This window comes from Gouania willdenowi, chromosome 4, assembly GCF_900634775.1.
Source record: "Gouania willdenowi chromosome 4, fGouWil2.1, whole genome shotgun sequence".
In the NCBI taxonomy this organism is placed as follows: domain Eukaryota; kingdom Metazoa; phylum Chordata; class Actinopteri; order Blenniiformes; family Gobiesocidae; genus Gouania; species Gouania willdenowi.
The window spans coordinates 38,630,546-38,646,032 of NC_041047.1; the positions used below are offsets into that span (position 1 = coordinate 38,630,546).

The window sequence follows — 15,487 nt, forward strand, 5'->3', positions numbered from 1 at the left end:
TCACCGAAATTTGCACGCACCTCAGGCCTGGCGAAAAATTTGATAATTTGGTGGCGTGAAAAAAAACGGACAGAAAACGCACGCGTAGCGTAGCGTAGCGTGCGTTTTCGCCGCCAAAACAAACGATGGATCCACACGACCGCCAGGTCTGACCGATTTGCACGAAAGTCGCCACATGTAGTCTTCGCCCCAGAATGAGCAAAAAGTTACATTGTGACCCCGCCCAAAACCAAACAGGAAGTCAGCCATCTTGGGTCAAAGGTCAAAAATGGCGTTTCGCCCTCGAAACGCATCTGCGCTATCTAGTCTGAGGGGATTCATCCGATTCGCTTAAAACTTGGCAACACCACATAGGACCCATTGAAGATGAAAAGTTATCGAAAGAATTTTTGTATCTGTCACGATTTGGTCGTGGCGCCGCCACAAAACTGCAATGCTAATTTTCGTTAGCACGCAAAAAATTCCAAATCTCCATAACTCTGACACACAAACTTCGATCAGCTTCAAATTTCACACAAAGGACATGTGCCCAAGCTTGGTCATGACTGCTTTGAAACATTTCCCATCATGCCTTGTGTTTTCGACCGGTGTCATTTAAGGTCACGTACACGGTTAGCATTTACAGGACGCCGTTCTAGGAAAAAGCTTATAACTCTAGAATGCAAAGTTCAAACTGCTTCATATTTGATACACAAGATGACCGTACAGCCATTAACAAAACTCGAGAACCAATTTACCCATAATGCCTTGCGTTCTCAGAGGGCGCCACTTCTGTGGTCGTCCAACACGAGCAGCTGTAGCGGACAGACGATATGTCGTGTTGACTTCAAAACACTGTAGGATGAACCTACACAGAGGGGAGCAAATTGCTATGGAAGAAAAAACAGGCTGTGATCAGTGGGAGGGGCCTATAATTACACGGGAGAATCCTTCGCCATCAGCACGCTATAATAGGAAAATGCTTATAACGCTTCAATGCAAAGTTCAAACTGCTTCATATTTAATACACACGATGATTGTCCATCCATAAACAACGCTCAATGACAAAATTATCCATCATGGCCAGTGGGAGGGGCCTATAATGACACAAGAAAATCCCTCGCCATTAATACGCCGTTATACGAAAACGCTTATAACTCTAGATTGCAAAGTTCAAACTGCTTCATATTTGATACACACGATCACTGTCCAGAGCTAAACAACAAACGATAGCCAATTTACCCACAATGCCTTGCGTTCTCAGAGGGCGCCGCTTCTGTGGTCGTCCTACACGAGCAGCTGTAGTGGAAAGACGATATGTCTTGTTGACTTGAAAACACTGTAGGATGAATCTTATTAGATGGACGCACATTGCGATGGAAAATATACCAGGCTGTGAAAAGTGGGAGGGGCCTATCATGACACAGGAGAATCCTTCGCCATCAGCACGCTATAATAGGAAAATGCTTATAACGCTCCAATGCAAAGTTCAAACCGCTTCATATTTGATACACACGATGATTGTCCATCCATAAACAACGCTCGATGACCAAATTACCCATCATGGCCAGCGGGAGGGGCCTATAATCACACACAAAAATCCCTCGCCATAACTACGCCGTTATACGAAAACGCTTATAACTCTAGAGTGCAAAGTTCAAACTGCTCCATATTTGATACACATGATGACCGTACAGCCGTAAACAAAACTCGAGAACCAATTTACCCATAATGCCTTGCGTTCTCAGAGGGCGCCGCTTCTGTGGTCGTCCAACACGAGCAGCTGTAGCGGACAGACGATATGTCGTGTGGACTTCAAAACACTGTAGGATGAATCTTATTAGATGGAAGCACATTTCTATGGCAAATAGAGCAGGCTGTGAAAAGTGGGAGGGGCCTATCATGACACAGGAAAATCCCTCGCCATAACTACGCCGTTATACGAAAACGCTTATAACTCTAGAGTGCAAAGTTCAAACTGCTTCATATTTCATACACACGATCACTGTCCAGAGCTAAACAACAAACGATAACCAATTTACCCACAATGCCTTGCGTTCTCAGAGGGCGCCGCTTCTGTGGTCGTCCAACACGAGCAGCTGTAGCGGACAGACGATATGTCGTGTTGACTTCAAAACACTGTAGGATGAACCTTATTAGATGGAAGCACATTGCTATGGCAAATAGAGCAGGCTGTAAAAGTGGGAGGGGCCTATCATGACACAGGAAAATCCCTCGCCATACCTACGCCGTTATACGAAAACGCTTATAACTCTAGAGTGCAAAGTTCAAACTGCTTCATATTTGATACACACGATCACTGTCCAGAGCTAAACAACAAACGATAACCAATTTACCCACAATGCCTTGCGTTCTCAGAGGGCGCCGCTTCTGTGGTCGTCTTACACGAGCAGCTGTAGCGGTCAGACGATATGTCGTGTTGACTTCAAAACACTGTAGGATGAACCTACACAGAGGGGAGCAAATTGCTATGGAAGAAAAAAAAGGCTGTGATCAGTGGGAGGGGCCTATAATGACACGGGAGAATCCTTCGCCATCAGCACGCTATAATAGGAAAATGCTTATAACGCTTCAATGCAAAGTTCAAACTGCTTCATATTTGAGACACACGATGATTGTCCATCCATAAACAACGCTCGATGACCAAATTACCCATCATGGCCAGTGGGAGGGGCCTATAATCACACACAAAAATCCCTCGCCATAACTACGCCGTTATACGAAAACGCTTGCAACTCCAGAATGCAAAGTTCAAAGTGCTTCATATTTGATACACACGATCACTGTCCAGAGCTAAACAACAAACGATGACCAATTTACCCACAATGCCTTGCGTTCTCAGAGGGCGCTGCTTCTGTGGTCGTCCTACGCCAGCAGCTCTAGCGGCAAGACGACATGTCGTGTTGACTTCAAAACACTGTAGGATGAATCTTTTTAGATGGAAGCACATTGCTATGGCAAATAGAGCATGCTGTGAAAAGTGGGAGGGGCCTATCATGACACAGGAAAATCCTTCGCCATAACTACGCCGTTATACGAAAACGCTTACAACTCCAGAATGCAAAGTTCAAAGTGCTTCATATTTATTACACATGATGACCGTACAGCCCCAAACAACAAACGATAACCAAAAACACCCACAATGCCTTGCGCTCTCAGAGGGCGCCGCTTCTTGGGCCGTCCTACGCCAGCAGCTCTAGCGGCAAGACGACATGTTGTGTTGACTTCAAAACACTGTAGGATGAATCTTATTAGATGGAAGCACATTGCTATGGCAAATAGAGCAGGCTGTGAAAAGTGGGAGGGGCCTATCATGACACAGGAAAATCCCTCGCCATAACTACGCCGTTATACGAAAACGCTTATAACTCTAGAGTGCAAAGTTCAAACTGCTTCATATTTGATACACACGATCACTGTCCAGAGCTAAACAACAAACGATAACCAATTTACCCACAATGCCTTGCGTTCTCAGAGGGCGCCGCTTCTGTGGTCGTCCTACACGAGCAGCTGTAGCGGACAGACGACATGTCGTGTTGACTTCAAAACACTGTAGGATGAATCTTATTAGATGGAAGCACATTGCTATGGCAAATAGAGCAGGCTGTGAAAAGTGGGAGGGGCCTATCATGACACAGGAAAATCCTTTGCCATAACTACGCCGTTATACGAAAACGCTTATAACTCCAGGCCAATTCCCAAGTCCCCAACAGTGGTATACGTGACCGTGGGTTACCGCCCCCGGCCGCTTCATCGGAACCTATGACGCCGCTCGCGGCTTTAATTATTATTATTATTATACCCCGCCCGCCTTTGATCGCTAATTCGACCCCCTAAAAATGCCCGAAAACTCACCGAAATTTGCACGCACCTCAGGCCTGGCGAAAAATTTGATAATTTGGTGGCGTGAAAAAAAACGGACAGAAAACGCACGCATAGCGTGCGTTTTCGCCGCCAAAACAAACGATGGAACCACACGACCGCCAGGTCTGACCGATTTGCACGAAAATCGCCACATGTAGTCTTCGCCCCAGAATGAGCAAAAAGTTACATTGTGACCCCGCCCAAAACCAAACAGGAAGTCAGCCATCTTGGGTCAAAGGTCAAAAATGGCGTTTCGCCCTCGAAACGCATCTGCGCTATCTAGTCTGAGGGGATTCATCCGATTCGCTTAAAACTTGGCAACACCACATAGGACCCATTGAAGATGAAAAGTTATCGAAAGAATTTTTGTATCTGTCACGGTTTGGTCGTGGCGCCGCCACAAAAATGCAATGCTAATTTTCGTTAGCACGCAGAAATGTCCAAATCTCCATAACTCTGACACACAAACTTCGATCAGCTTCAAATTTCACACAAAGGACATGTGCCCAAGCTTGGTCATGACTGCTTTGAAACATTTCCCATCATGCCTTGTGTTTTCGACCGGTGTCATTTAAGGTCACGTACACGGTTAGCATTTACAGGACGCCGTTCTAGGAAAAAGCTTATAACTCTAGAATGCAAAGTTCAAACTGCTTCATATTTGATACACATGATGACCGTACAGCCATTAACAAAACTCGAGAACCAATTTACCCATAATGCCTTGCGTTCTCAGAGGGCGCCACTTCTGTGGTCGTCCAACACGAGCAGCTGTAGCGGACAGACGATATGTCGTGTTGACTTCAAAACACTGTAGGATGAACCTACACAGAGGGTAGCAAATTGCAATGGAAGAAAAAACAGGCTGTGATCAGTGGGAGGGGCCTATAATTACACAGGAGAATCCTTCGCCATCAGCACGCTATAATAGGAAAATGCTTATAACGCTTCAATGCAAAGTTCAAACTGCTTCATATTTAATACACACGATGATTGTCCATCCATGAACAACGCTCAATGACCAAATTACCCATCATGGCCAGTGGGAGGGGCCTATAATGACACAAGAAAATCCCTCGCCATAACTACGCCGTTATACGAAAACGCTTATAACTCTAGATTGCAAAGTTCAAACTGCTTCATATTTGATACACACGATCACTGTCCAGAGCTAAACAACAAACGATAGCCAATTTACCCACAATGCCTTGCGTTCTCAGAGGGCGCCGCTTCTGTGGTCGTCCTACACGAGCAGCTGTAGTGGAAAGACGATATGTCGTGTTGACTTGAAAACACTGTAGGATGAATCTTATTAGATGGAAGCACATTGCGATGGAAAATATACCAGGCTGTGAAAAGTGGGAGGGGCCTATCATGACACAGGAGAATTCTTCGCCATCAGCACGCTGTAATAGGAAAAAGCTTATAACTCTAGAATGCTAAATTCAAACTGCTTCATATTTGATACACACGATCACTGTCCAGCCATAAACAAAACTTCATAACCAATTTACCCATAATGCCTTGCGTTCTCAGAGGGCGCCGCTTCTGTGGTTGTCCTACACGAGCAGCTGTAGCGGACAGACGATATGTCGTGTTGACTTCAAAACACTGTAGGATGAATCTTATTAGATGGAAGCACATACTATGGCAAATAGAGCAGGCTGTGAAAAGTGGGAGGGGCCTATCATGACACAGGAAAATCCCTCGCCATAACTACGCCGTTATACGAAAACGCTTATAACTCTAGAGTGCAAAGTTCAAAGTGCTTCATATTTGACACACATGATGACGGTACAGCCCCAAACAACAAACGATAACCAAAAACACCCACAATGCCTTGCGCTCTCAGAGGGCGCCGCTTCTGTGGTCGTCCTACACGAGCAGCTGTAGTGGACAGACGACATGTCGTGTTGACTTCAAAACACTGTAGGATGAATCTTATTAGATGGAAGCACATTGCTATGGCAAATAGAGCAGGCTGTGAAAAGTGGGAGGGGCCTATCATGACACAGGAAAATCCTTCGCGATAAGTACGCCGTTATACGAAAACGCTTACAACTCCAGGCCAATTCCCAAATCCCCAACAGTGGTATACGTGACCGTGGGTTACCGCCCCCGGCCGCTTCATCGGAACCTATGACGCCGCTCGCGGCTTTAATTATTATTATTATTATACCCCGCCCGCCTTTGATCGCTAATTCGACCCCCTAAAAATGCCTGAAAACTCACCGAAATTTGCACGCACCTCAGGCCTGGCGAAAAATTTGATAATTTGGTGGCGTGAAAAAAAACGGACAGAAAACGCACGCGTAGCGTAGCGTAGCGTGCGTTTTCGCCGCCAAAACAAACGATGGATCCACACGACCGCCAGGTCTGACCGATTTGCACGAAAGTCGCCACATGTAGTCTTCGCCCCAGAATGAGCAAAAAGTTACATTGTGACCCCGCCCAAAACCAAACAGGAAGTCAGCCATCTTGGGTCAAAGGTCAAAAATGGCGTTTCGCCCTCGAAACGCATCTGCGCTATCTAGTCTGAGGGGATTCATCCGATTCGCTTAAAACTTGGCAACACCACATAGGACCCATTGAAGATGAAAAGTTATCGAAAGAATTTTTGTATCTGTCACGATTTGGTCGTGGCGCCGCCACAAAACTGCAATGCTAATTTTCGTTAGCACGCAAAAAATTCCAAATCTCCATAACTCTGACACACAAACTTCGATCAGCTTCAAATTTCACACAAAGGACATGTGCCCAAGCTTGGTCATGACTGCTTTGAAACATTTCCCATCATGCCTTGTGTTTTCGACCGGTGTCATTTAAGGTCACGTACACGGTTAGCATTTACAGGACGCCGTTCTAGGAAAAAGCTTATAACTCTAGAATGCAAAGTTCAAACTGCTTCATATTTGATACACAAGATGACCGTACAGCCATTAACAAAACTCGAGAACCAATTTACCCATAATGCCTTGCGTTCTCAGAGGGCGCCACTTCTGTGGTCGTCCAACACGAGCAGCTGTAGCGGACAGACGATATGTCGTGTTGACTTCAAAACACTGTAGGATGAACCTACACAGAGGGTAGCAAATTGCTATGGAAGAAAAAACAGGCTGTGATCAGTGGGAGGGGCCTATAATTACACGGGAGAATCCTTCGCCATCAGCACGCTATAATAGGAAAATGCTTATAACGCTTCAATGCAAAGTTCAAACTGCTTCATATTTAATACACACGATGATTGTCCATCCATAAACAACCCTCAATGACCAAATTATCCATCATGGCCAGTGGGAGGGGCCTATAATGACACAAGAAAATCCCTCGCCATTAATACGCCGTTATACGAAAACGCTTATAACTCTAGATTGCAAAGTTCAAACTGCTTCATATTTGATACACACGATCACTGTCCAGAGCTAAACAACAAACGATAGCCAATTTACCCACAATGCCTTGCGTTCTCAGAGGGCGCCGCTTCTGTGGTCGTCCTACACGAGCAGCTGTAGTGGAAAGACGATATGTCTTGTTGACTTGAAAACACTGTAGGATGAATCTTATTAGATGGACGCACATTGCGATGGAAAATATACCAGGCTGTGAAAAGTGAGAGGGGCCTATCATGACACAGGAGAATCCTTCGCCATCAGCACGCTATAATAGGAAAATGCTTATAACGCTCCAATGCAAAGTTCAAACCGCTTCATATTTGATACACACGATGATTGTCCATCCATAAACAACGCTCGATGACCAAATTACCCATCATGGCCAGCGGGAGGGGCCTATAATCACACACAAAAATCCCTCGCCATAACTACGCCGTTATACGAAAACGCTTATAACTCTAGAGTGCAAAGTTCAAACTGCTCCATATTTGATACACATGATGACCGTACAGCCGTAAACAAAACTCGAGAACCAATTTACCCATAATGCCTTGCGTTCTCAGAGGGCGCCGCTTCTGTGGTCGTCCAACACGAGCAGCTGTAGCGGACAGACGATATGTCGTGTGGACTTCAAAACACTGTAGGATGAATCTTATTAGATGGAAGCACATTGCTATGGCAAATAGAGCAGGCTGTGAAAAGTGGGAGGGGCCTATCATGACACAGGAAAATCCCTCGCCATAACTACGCCGTTATACGAAAACGCTTATAACTCTAGAGTGCAAAGTTCAAACTGCTTCATATTTCATACACACGATCACTGTCCAGAGCTAAACAACAAACGATAACCAATTTACCCACAATGCCTTGCGTTCTCAGAGGGCGCCGCTTCTGTGGTCGTCCAACACGAGCAGCTGTAGCGGACAGACGATATGTCGTGTTGACTTCAAAACACTGTAGGATGAACCTTATTAGATGGAAGCACATTGCTATGGCAAATAGAGCAGGCTGTAAAAGTGGGAGGGGCCTATCATGACACAGGAAAATCCCTCGCCATACCTACGCCGTTATACGAAAACGCTTATAACTCTAGAGTGCAAAGTTCAAACTGCTTCATATTTGATACACACGATCACTGTCCAGAGCTAAACAACAAACGATAACCAATTTACCCACAATGCCTTGCGTTCTCAGAGGGCGCCGCTTCTGTGGTCGTCTTACACGAGCAGCTGTAGCGGTCAGACGATATGTCGTGTTGACTTCAAAACACTGTAGGATGAACCTACACAGAGGGGAGCAAATTGCTATGGAAGAAAAAAAAGGCTGTGATCAGTGGGAGGGGCCTATAATGACACGGGAGAATCCTTCGCCATCAGCACGCTATAATAGGAAAATGCTTATAACGCTTCAATGCAAAGTTCAAACTGCTTCATATTTGAGACACACGATGATTGTCCATCCATAAACAACGCTCGATGACCAAATTACCCATCATGGCCAGTGGGAGGGGCCTATAATCACACACAAAAATCCCTCGCCATAACTACGCCGTTATACGAAAACGCTTGCAACTCCAGAATGCAAAGTTCAAAGTGCTTCATATTTGATACACACGATCACTGTCCAGAGCTAAACAACAAACGATGACCAATTTACCCACAATGCCTTGCGTTCTCAGAGGGCGCTGCTTCTGTGGTCGTCCTACGCCAGCAGCTCTAGCGGCAAGACGACATGTCGTGTTGACTTCAAAACACTGTAGGATGAATCTTTTTAGATGGAAGCACATTGCTATGGCAAATAGAGCATGCTGTGAAAAGTGGGAGGGGCCTATCATGACACAGGAAAATCCTTCGCCATAACTACGCCGTTATACGAAAACGCTTACAACTCCAGAATGCAAAGTTCAAAGTGCTTCATATTTATTACACATGATGACCGTACAGCCCCAAACAACAAACGATAACCAAAAACACCCACAATGCCTTGCGCTCTCAGAGGGCGCCGCTTCTTGGGCCGTCCTACGCCAGCAGCTCTAGCGGCAAGACGACATGTTGTGTTGACTTCAAAACACTGTAGGATGAATCTTATTAGATGGAAGCACATTGCTATGGCAAATAGAGCAGGCTGTGAAAAGTGGGAGGGGCCTATCATGACACAGGAAAATCCCTCGCCATAACTACGCCGTTATACGAAAACGCTTATAACTCTAGAGTGCAAAGTTCAAACTGCTTCATATTTGATACACACGATCACTGTCCAGAGCTAAACAACAAACGATAACCAATTTACCCACAATGCCTTGCGTTCTCAGAGGGCGCCGCTTCTGTGGTCGTCCTACACGAGCAGCTGTAGCGGACAGACGACATGTCGTGTTGACTTCAAAACACTGTAGGATGAATCTTATTAGATGGAAGCACATTGCTATGGCAAATAGAGCAGGCTGTGAAAAGTGGGAGGGGCCTATCATGACACAGGAAAATCCTTTGCCATAACTACGCCGTTATACGAAAACGCTTATAACTCCAGGCCAATTCCCAAGTCCCCAACAGTGGTATACGTGACCGTGGGTTACCGCCCCCGGCCGCTTCATCGGAACCTATGACGCCGCTCGCGGCTTTAATTATTATTATTATTATACCCCGCCCGCCTTTGATCGCTAATTCGACCCCCTAAAAATGCCCGAAAACTCACCGAAATTTGCACGCACCTCAGGCCTGGCGAAAAATTTGATAATTTGGTGGCGTGAAAAAAAACGGACAGAAAACGCACGCATAGCGTGCGTTTTCGCCGCCAAAACAAACGATGGAACCACACGACCGCCAGGTCTGACCGATTTGCACGAAAATCGCCACATGTAGTCTTCGCCCCAGAATGAGCAAAAAGTTACATTGTGACCCCGCCCAAAACCAAACAGGAAGTCAGCCATCTTGGGTCAAAGGTCAAAAATGGCGTTTCGCCCTCGAAACGCATCTGCGCTATCTAGTCTGAGGGGATTCATCCGACTCGCTTAAAACTTGGCAACACCACATAGGACCCATTGAAGATGAAAAGTTATCGAAAGAATTTTTGTATCTGTCACGGTTTGGTCGTGGCGCCGCCACAAAACTGCAATGCTAATTTTCGTTAGCACGCAAAAAATTCCAAATCTCCATAACTCTGACACACAAACTTCGATCAGCTTCAAATTTCACACAAAGGACATGTGCCCAAGCTTGGTCATGACTGCTTTGAAACATTTCCCATCATGCCTTGTGTTTTCGACCGGTGTCATTTAAGGTCATGTACACGGTTAGCATTTACAGGACGCCGTTCTAGGAAAAAGCTTATAACTCTAGAATGCAAAGTTCAAACTGCTTCATATTTGATACACACGATCACTGTCCACAGCTAAACAACAAACGATAACCAGCCATAAACAAAACTCCATAACCAATTTACCCACAATGCCTTGCGTTCTCAGAGGGCGCCGCTTCTGTGGTCGTCCTACACGAGCAGCTGTAGCGGACAGACGATATGTCGTGTTGACTTCAAAACACTGTAGGATGAATCTTATTAGATGGAAGCACATTGCTATGGCAAATAGAGCAGGCTGTGAAAAGTGGGAGGGGCCTATCATGACACAGGAAAATCCCTCGCCATAACTACGCCGTTATACGAAAACGCTTATAACTCTAGAGTGCAAAGTTCAAACTGCTTCATATTTGATACACACGATCACTGTCCAGAGCTAAACAACAAACGATAACCAATTTACCCACAATGCCTTGCATTCTCAGTGGGCGCCGCTTCTGTGGTCGTCCCACACGAGCAGCTGTAGCGGACAGACGATATGTCGTGTTGACTTCAAAACACTGTAGGATGAACCTACACGGAGGGTAGCAAATTGCTATGGAAGAAAAAACAGGCTGTGATCAGTGGGAGGGGCCTATAATGACACGGGAGAATCCTTCGCCATCAGCACGCTATAATAGGAAAATGCTTATAACGCTTCAATGCAAAGTTCAAACTGCTTCATATTTGATACACACGATGATTGTCCATCCATAAACAACGCTCGATGACCAAATTACCCATCATGGCCAGTGGGAGGGGCCTATAATGACACATGAAAATCCCTCGCCATAACTACGCCGTTATACAAAAACGCTTATAACTCTAGAGTGCAAAGTTCAAACTGCTTCATATTTGATACACACGATCACTGTCCAGAGCTAAACAACAAACGATATCCAATTTACCCACAATGCCTTGCGTTCTCAGAGGGCGCCGCTTCTGTGGTCGTCCTACACGAGCAGCTGTAGCGGACAGACGATATGTCGTGTTGACTTCAAAACACTGTAGGATGAACCTACACAGAGGGGAGCAAATTGCTATGGAAGAAAAAAAAGGCTGTGATCAGTGGGAGGGGCCTATAATGACACACGAAAATCCCTCGCCATAACTACGCCGTTATAAGAAAACGCTTATAACTCTGGAATGCAAAGTTCAAACTGCTTCATATTTGATACACACGATGATTGTCCATCCATGAACAACGCTCGATGACCAAATTACCCATCATGGCCAGTGGGAGGGGCCTATAATGACACATGAAAATCCCTCGCCATAACTACGCCGTTATACAAAAACGCTTATAACTCTAGAGTGCAAAGTTCAAACTGCTTCATATTTGATACACACGATCACTGTCCAGAGCTAAACAGCAAACGATAACCAATTTACCCACAATGCCTTGCGTTCTCAGAGGGCGCCGCTTCTGTGGTCGTCCTACACGAGCAGCTGTTGCGGACAGACGACATGTCGTGTTGACTTCAAAACACTGTAGGATGAATCTTATTAGATGGAAGCACATTGCTATGGCAAATAGAGCAGGCTGTGAAAAGTGGGAGGGGCCTATCATGACACAGGAAAATCCCTCGCCATAACTACGCCGTTATACGAAAACGCTTATAACTCTAGAGTGCAAAGTTCAAACTGCTTCATATTTGATACACACGATCACTGTCCAGAGCTAAACAACAAACGATAACCAATTTACCCACAATGCCTTGCGTTCTCAGAGGGCGCCGCTTCTGTGGTCGTCCTACACGAGCAGCTGTAGTGGACAGACGATATGTCGTGTTGACTTGAAAACACTGTAGGATGAACCTACACAGAGGGGAGCAAATTGCTATGGAAGAAAAAACAGGCTGTGATCAGTGGGAGGGGCCTATAATGACACGGGAGAATCCTTCGCCATCAGCACGCTATAATAGGAAAATGCTTATAACGCTTCAATGCAAAGTTCAAACTGCTTCATATTTGATACACACGATGATTGTCCATCCATAAACAACGCTCGATGACCAAATTACCCATCATGGCCAGTGGGAGGGGCCTATCATGACACAGGAAAATCCTTCGCCATAACTACGCCTTTTTACGAAAACGCTTACAACTCCAGAATGCAAAGTTCAAAGTGCTTCATATTTGATACACATGATGACCGTACAACCCCAAACAACAAACCATAACCAAAAACACCCACAATGCTTTGCGCTCTCAGAGGGCGCCGCTTCTTGGGCCGTCCTACGCCAGCAGCTCTGGCGGAAAGACGACATGTCGTGTTGACTTCAAAACACTGTAGGATGAATCTTATTAGATGGAAGCACATTGCTATGGCAAATAGAGCAGGCTGTGAAAAGTGGGAGGGGCCTATCATGACAGGAAAATCTTTTGCCATTTCTTGGTAAATGCAATATCTCACTTGTTTTTACACCAATTTACACCGAATTTGCTCAGGCCAATTCCCAAAACAGTGGTATACGTGACCGTGGGTTACCGCCCCCGGCCGCTTCATCGGAACCTATGACGCCGCTCGCGGCTTTAATTGACTTTGTAATCGTAATTACCATGAAAATTCAATAAAAATTATAATTTAAATGATAAATGGACTTGATTTATATAGCGCTTTATCCCCACACTGAAGCAGTCTCAAAGCGCTTTACATATCAGCTCATTCACCCAATCACTCTCACATTCACACACCAGTGGGACAGGACTGCCATGCAAGGCACTAGACGACCACTGGGAGCAACTTAGGGTTCAGTGTCTTGCCCAAGGACACTTCGAAACAGTCAGGTACTGGGATCGAACCCCCAACCTCACCACGGTCGCCCCAATTTAGCACAAAACTGGGGAATCATGTTACGGTTCTATGTACAGTTCTACATATATGTAGTTAACAATTATTAAAATATGTTTCATATCAAGTTTTCCTACATTTTACCATTAAAAAAAAAAAAAAAAAAAAATTTGAAAGGGTAAACTGACACAAAAAAGGCTCACACGCCAACACCAAAAATATTAAAACCTATGTTTTCATTGATTAAGACGCCTAACAAGGTAACCAATATATATAGGGATGTAACGATTCACTCAACTCCTTATACGATTCGGTTCACGAAATGATTTTCTCACAATTTATTTTACAAAATGGGACTGTAGACAAATGATGACTGAAAAATATTCCATTATTTTTTTTGGAAAAAAAACAAGAAAATACTGTTATCCTTTTATTTTTCATTGTCAAAAGAATCCCTTGATAAACTATTCAAAACAATGCAATTTAACTAAAAATAAATCTTAAATGAAATAAATAAAGGAATAATACAAATGAAGAAGTAGCCTGTTAATTTAAATTCTGGTTCTATAGTAAACAATGCAAAAGTGCATAATTGTTATTTTTCTTTTTAAAAGTGCAACTGAAAATGTATTTTGTGCCTTAACAATTGGACTTTAAAAAAAAAAACGGTCATTGCACTGATTTACGTCAGATATTTGTTTGGACCAGCAGAGGGCGCTGGTAACCCAGTAGTCGGTTGGCATGCAAATATTCTAGCCGTGAAGAAGAGATGCTATGCTAGCAGACAGAGCTAATAGAAAAATGTGACTTTTACAGATATTCACATAATATTACAGATATTCTTTCGGTGCTAAAGGGGTAAGGAATCATATCTGAACATGTTTAAGAGTAGAAGGCGGCCTGAAAGAAAGTAGTAGCAGATTACACCCGCCGCCAACACTTCTGGACAAGGATAAATATATACTGCTATTTAAAAAAAAAAAGTACTGCGATTCAATTTTCAGATAATCAATGTGAACCGTGATACCTATGAATCGATTTTTAACTGCCTTACGATTAATCGTTACATCCCTAAATAGATATGAAGGAAATTAGATGATAGATAATTGTTCTTGTTCTTAGTATTTTACAGCTGATTTAGGACCCGCTATCATTACGGATGCTAACAGAAAGCTAACACAAGAGGAAGGTTAAATTTAATTAGGTTATTTATTTCAGGCTCAGTAATTGTAATTCAACTGTAATAATTGAGAACGTAATTGTAATTTATTGGTTATTGGAAAAAATTGCTGGTAACTGTAATCATAAATGAATTGTAATTGAACATGAGAAATTGAAAATGTAATTGTAACTGAAAAATGGAATTGACCCCCAACCCTGATCACTATACCCCTCAATTTAAATTAGTTTTAAAAATGTTAAAACAATCCCTAAGAGAACTGACAGTTAGCAGGAAAACCTGATATGAAACATATTTTAATAATTGTTAACTATGTATGTGTAAACCATAGTTTACAGTTTCTAGACAATTTCCATCCCAATTACAATTACAAAGTCATTTATCTGAAGAAAATTACAATTAAATTATGATTACAACAACATATAATTTAAATTATAATTGCATAATAATTGTAGTTAATTATCCATTATATGATTACGATTATAATTGACTTTAACCCTGGTCTGTGCGTGTTCAGCAGCAGAAAACCAGGAGGCCATTCCCAGCTCATCCCTGCCCAACGAGCTCCTGCTCAGCCTGTTCCACAGCAGCCTGGAGCAGGAGCTCAGCGACCGGGAGATCTCATTGGTCGGCTGCGACCACGTGGCCTTCATGCACCACATCTTGGAGCGGGAACGAGACGGGCACCTCGCTCCTTTCTCCTTACCAGTTATTAAAGGTGAGTTGAGGTTTGAGCAGGAATGGATGCTATGGTATGTGGAGGTGAAACACTGCTTTTTTCATTCAGACTGGGTCCCCGGGAGTGACCGGAATCATCAATTAGTCTGGTTTCAAACTGTGTTACTACAGAAAATATGATCCTTCCAAGCAAAATAGCTGCAAACGTGTCTCACACATGTTAGTGATTATTTATCTCCTGATGCTTTA

The 15,487-nt window shown here is 44.0% G+C and overlaps 1 protein-coding gene across 8 annotated transcripts in view; it reads left to right on the plus strand.

Annotated features, from left to right (window-relative positions):
* Positions 1 to 15,487, plus strand: part of szt2 (SZT2 subunit of KICSTOR complex) — a 197,923-nt gene that overhangs the window by 55,614 nt on the left and 126,822 nt on the right. For 7 of the 8 annotated variants that reach the window (XM_028445251.1, XM_028445256.1, XM_028445254.1 and 4 more), the window contains exon 22: positions 15,078 to 15,278. In XM_028445251.1, coding sequence (XP_028301052.1) covers positions 15,078 to 15,278 — 201 coding nt within the window. The remainder of the gene's footprint in view (positions 1 to 15,077; positions 15,279 to 15,487) is intronic. The other variant, XM_028445252.1, reaches the window with a different exon arrangement.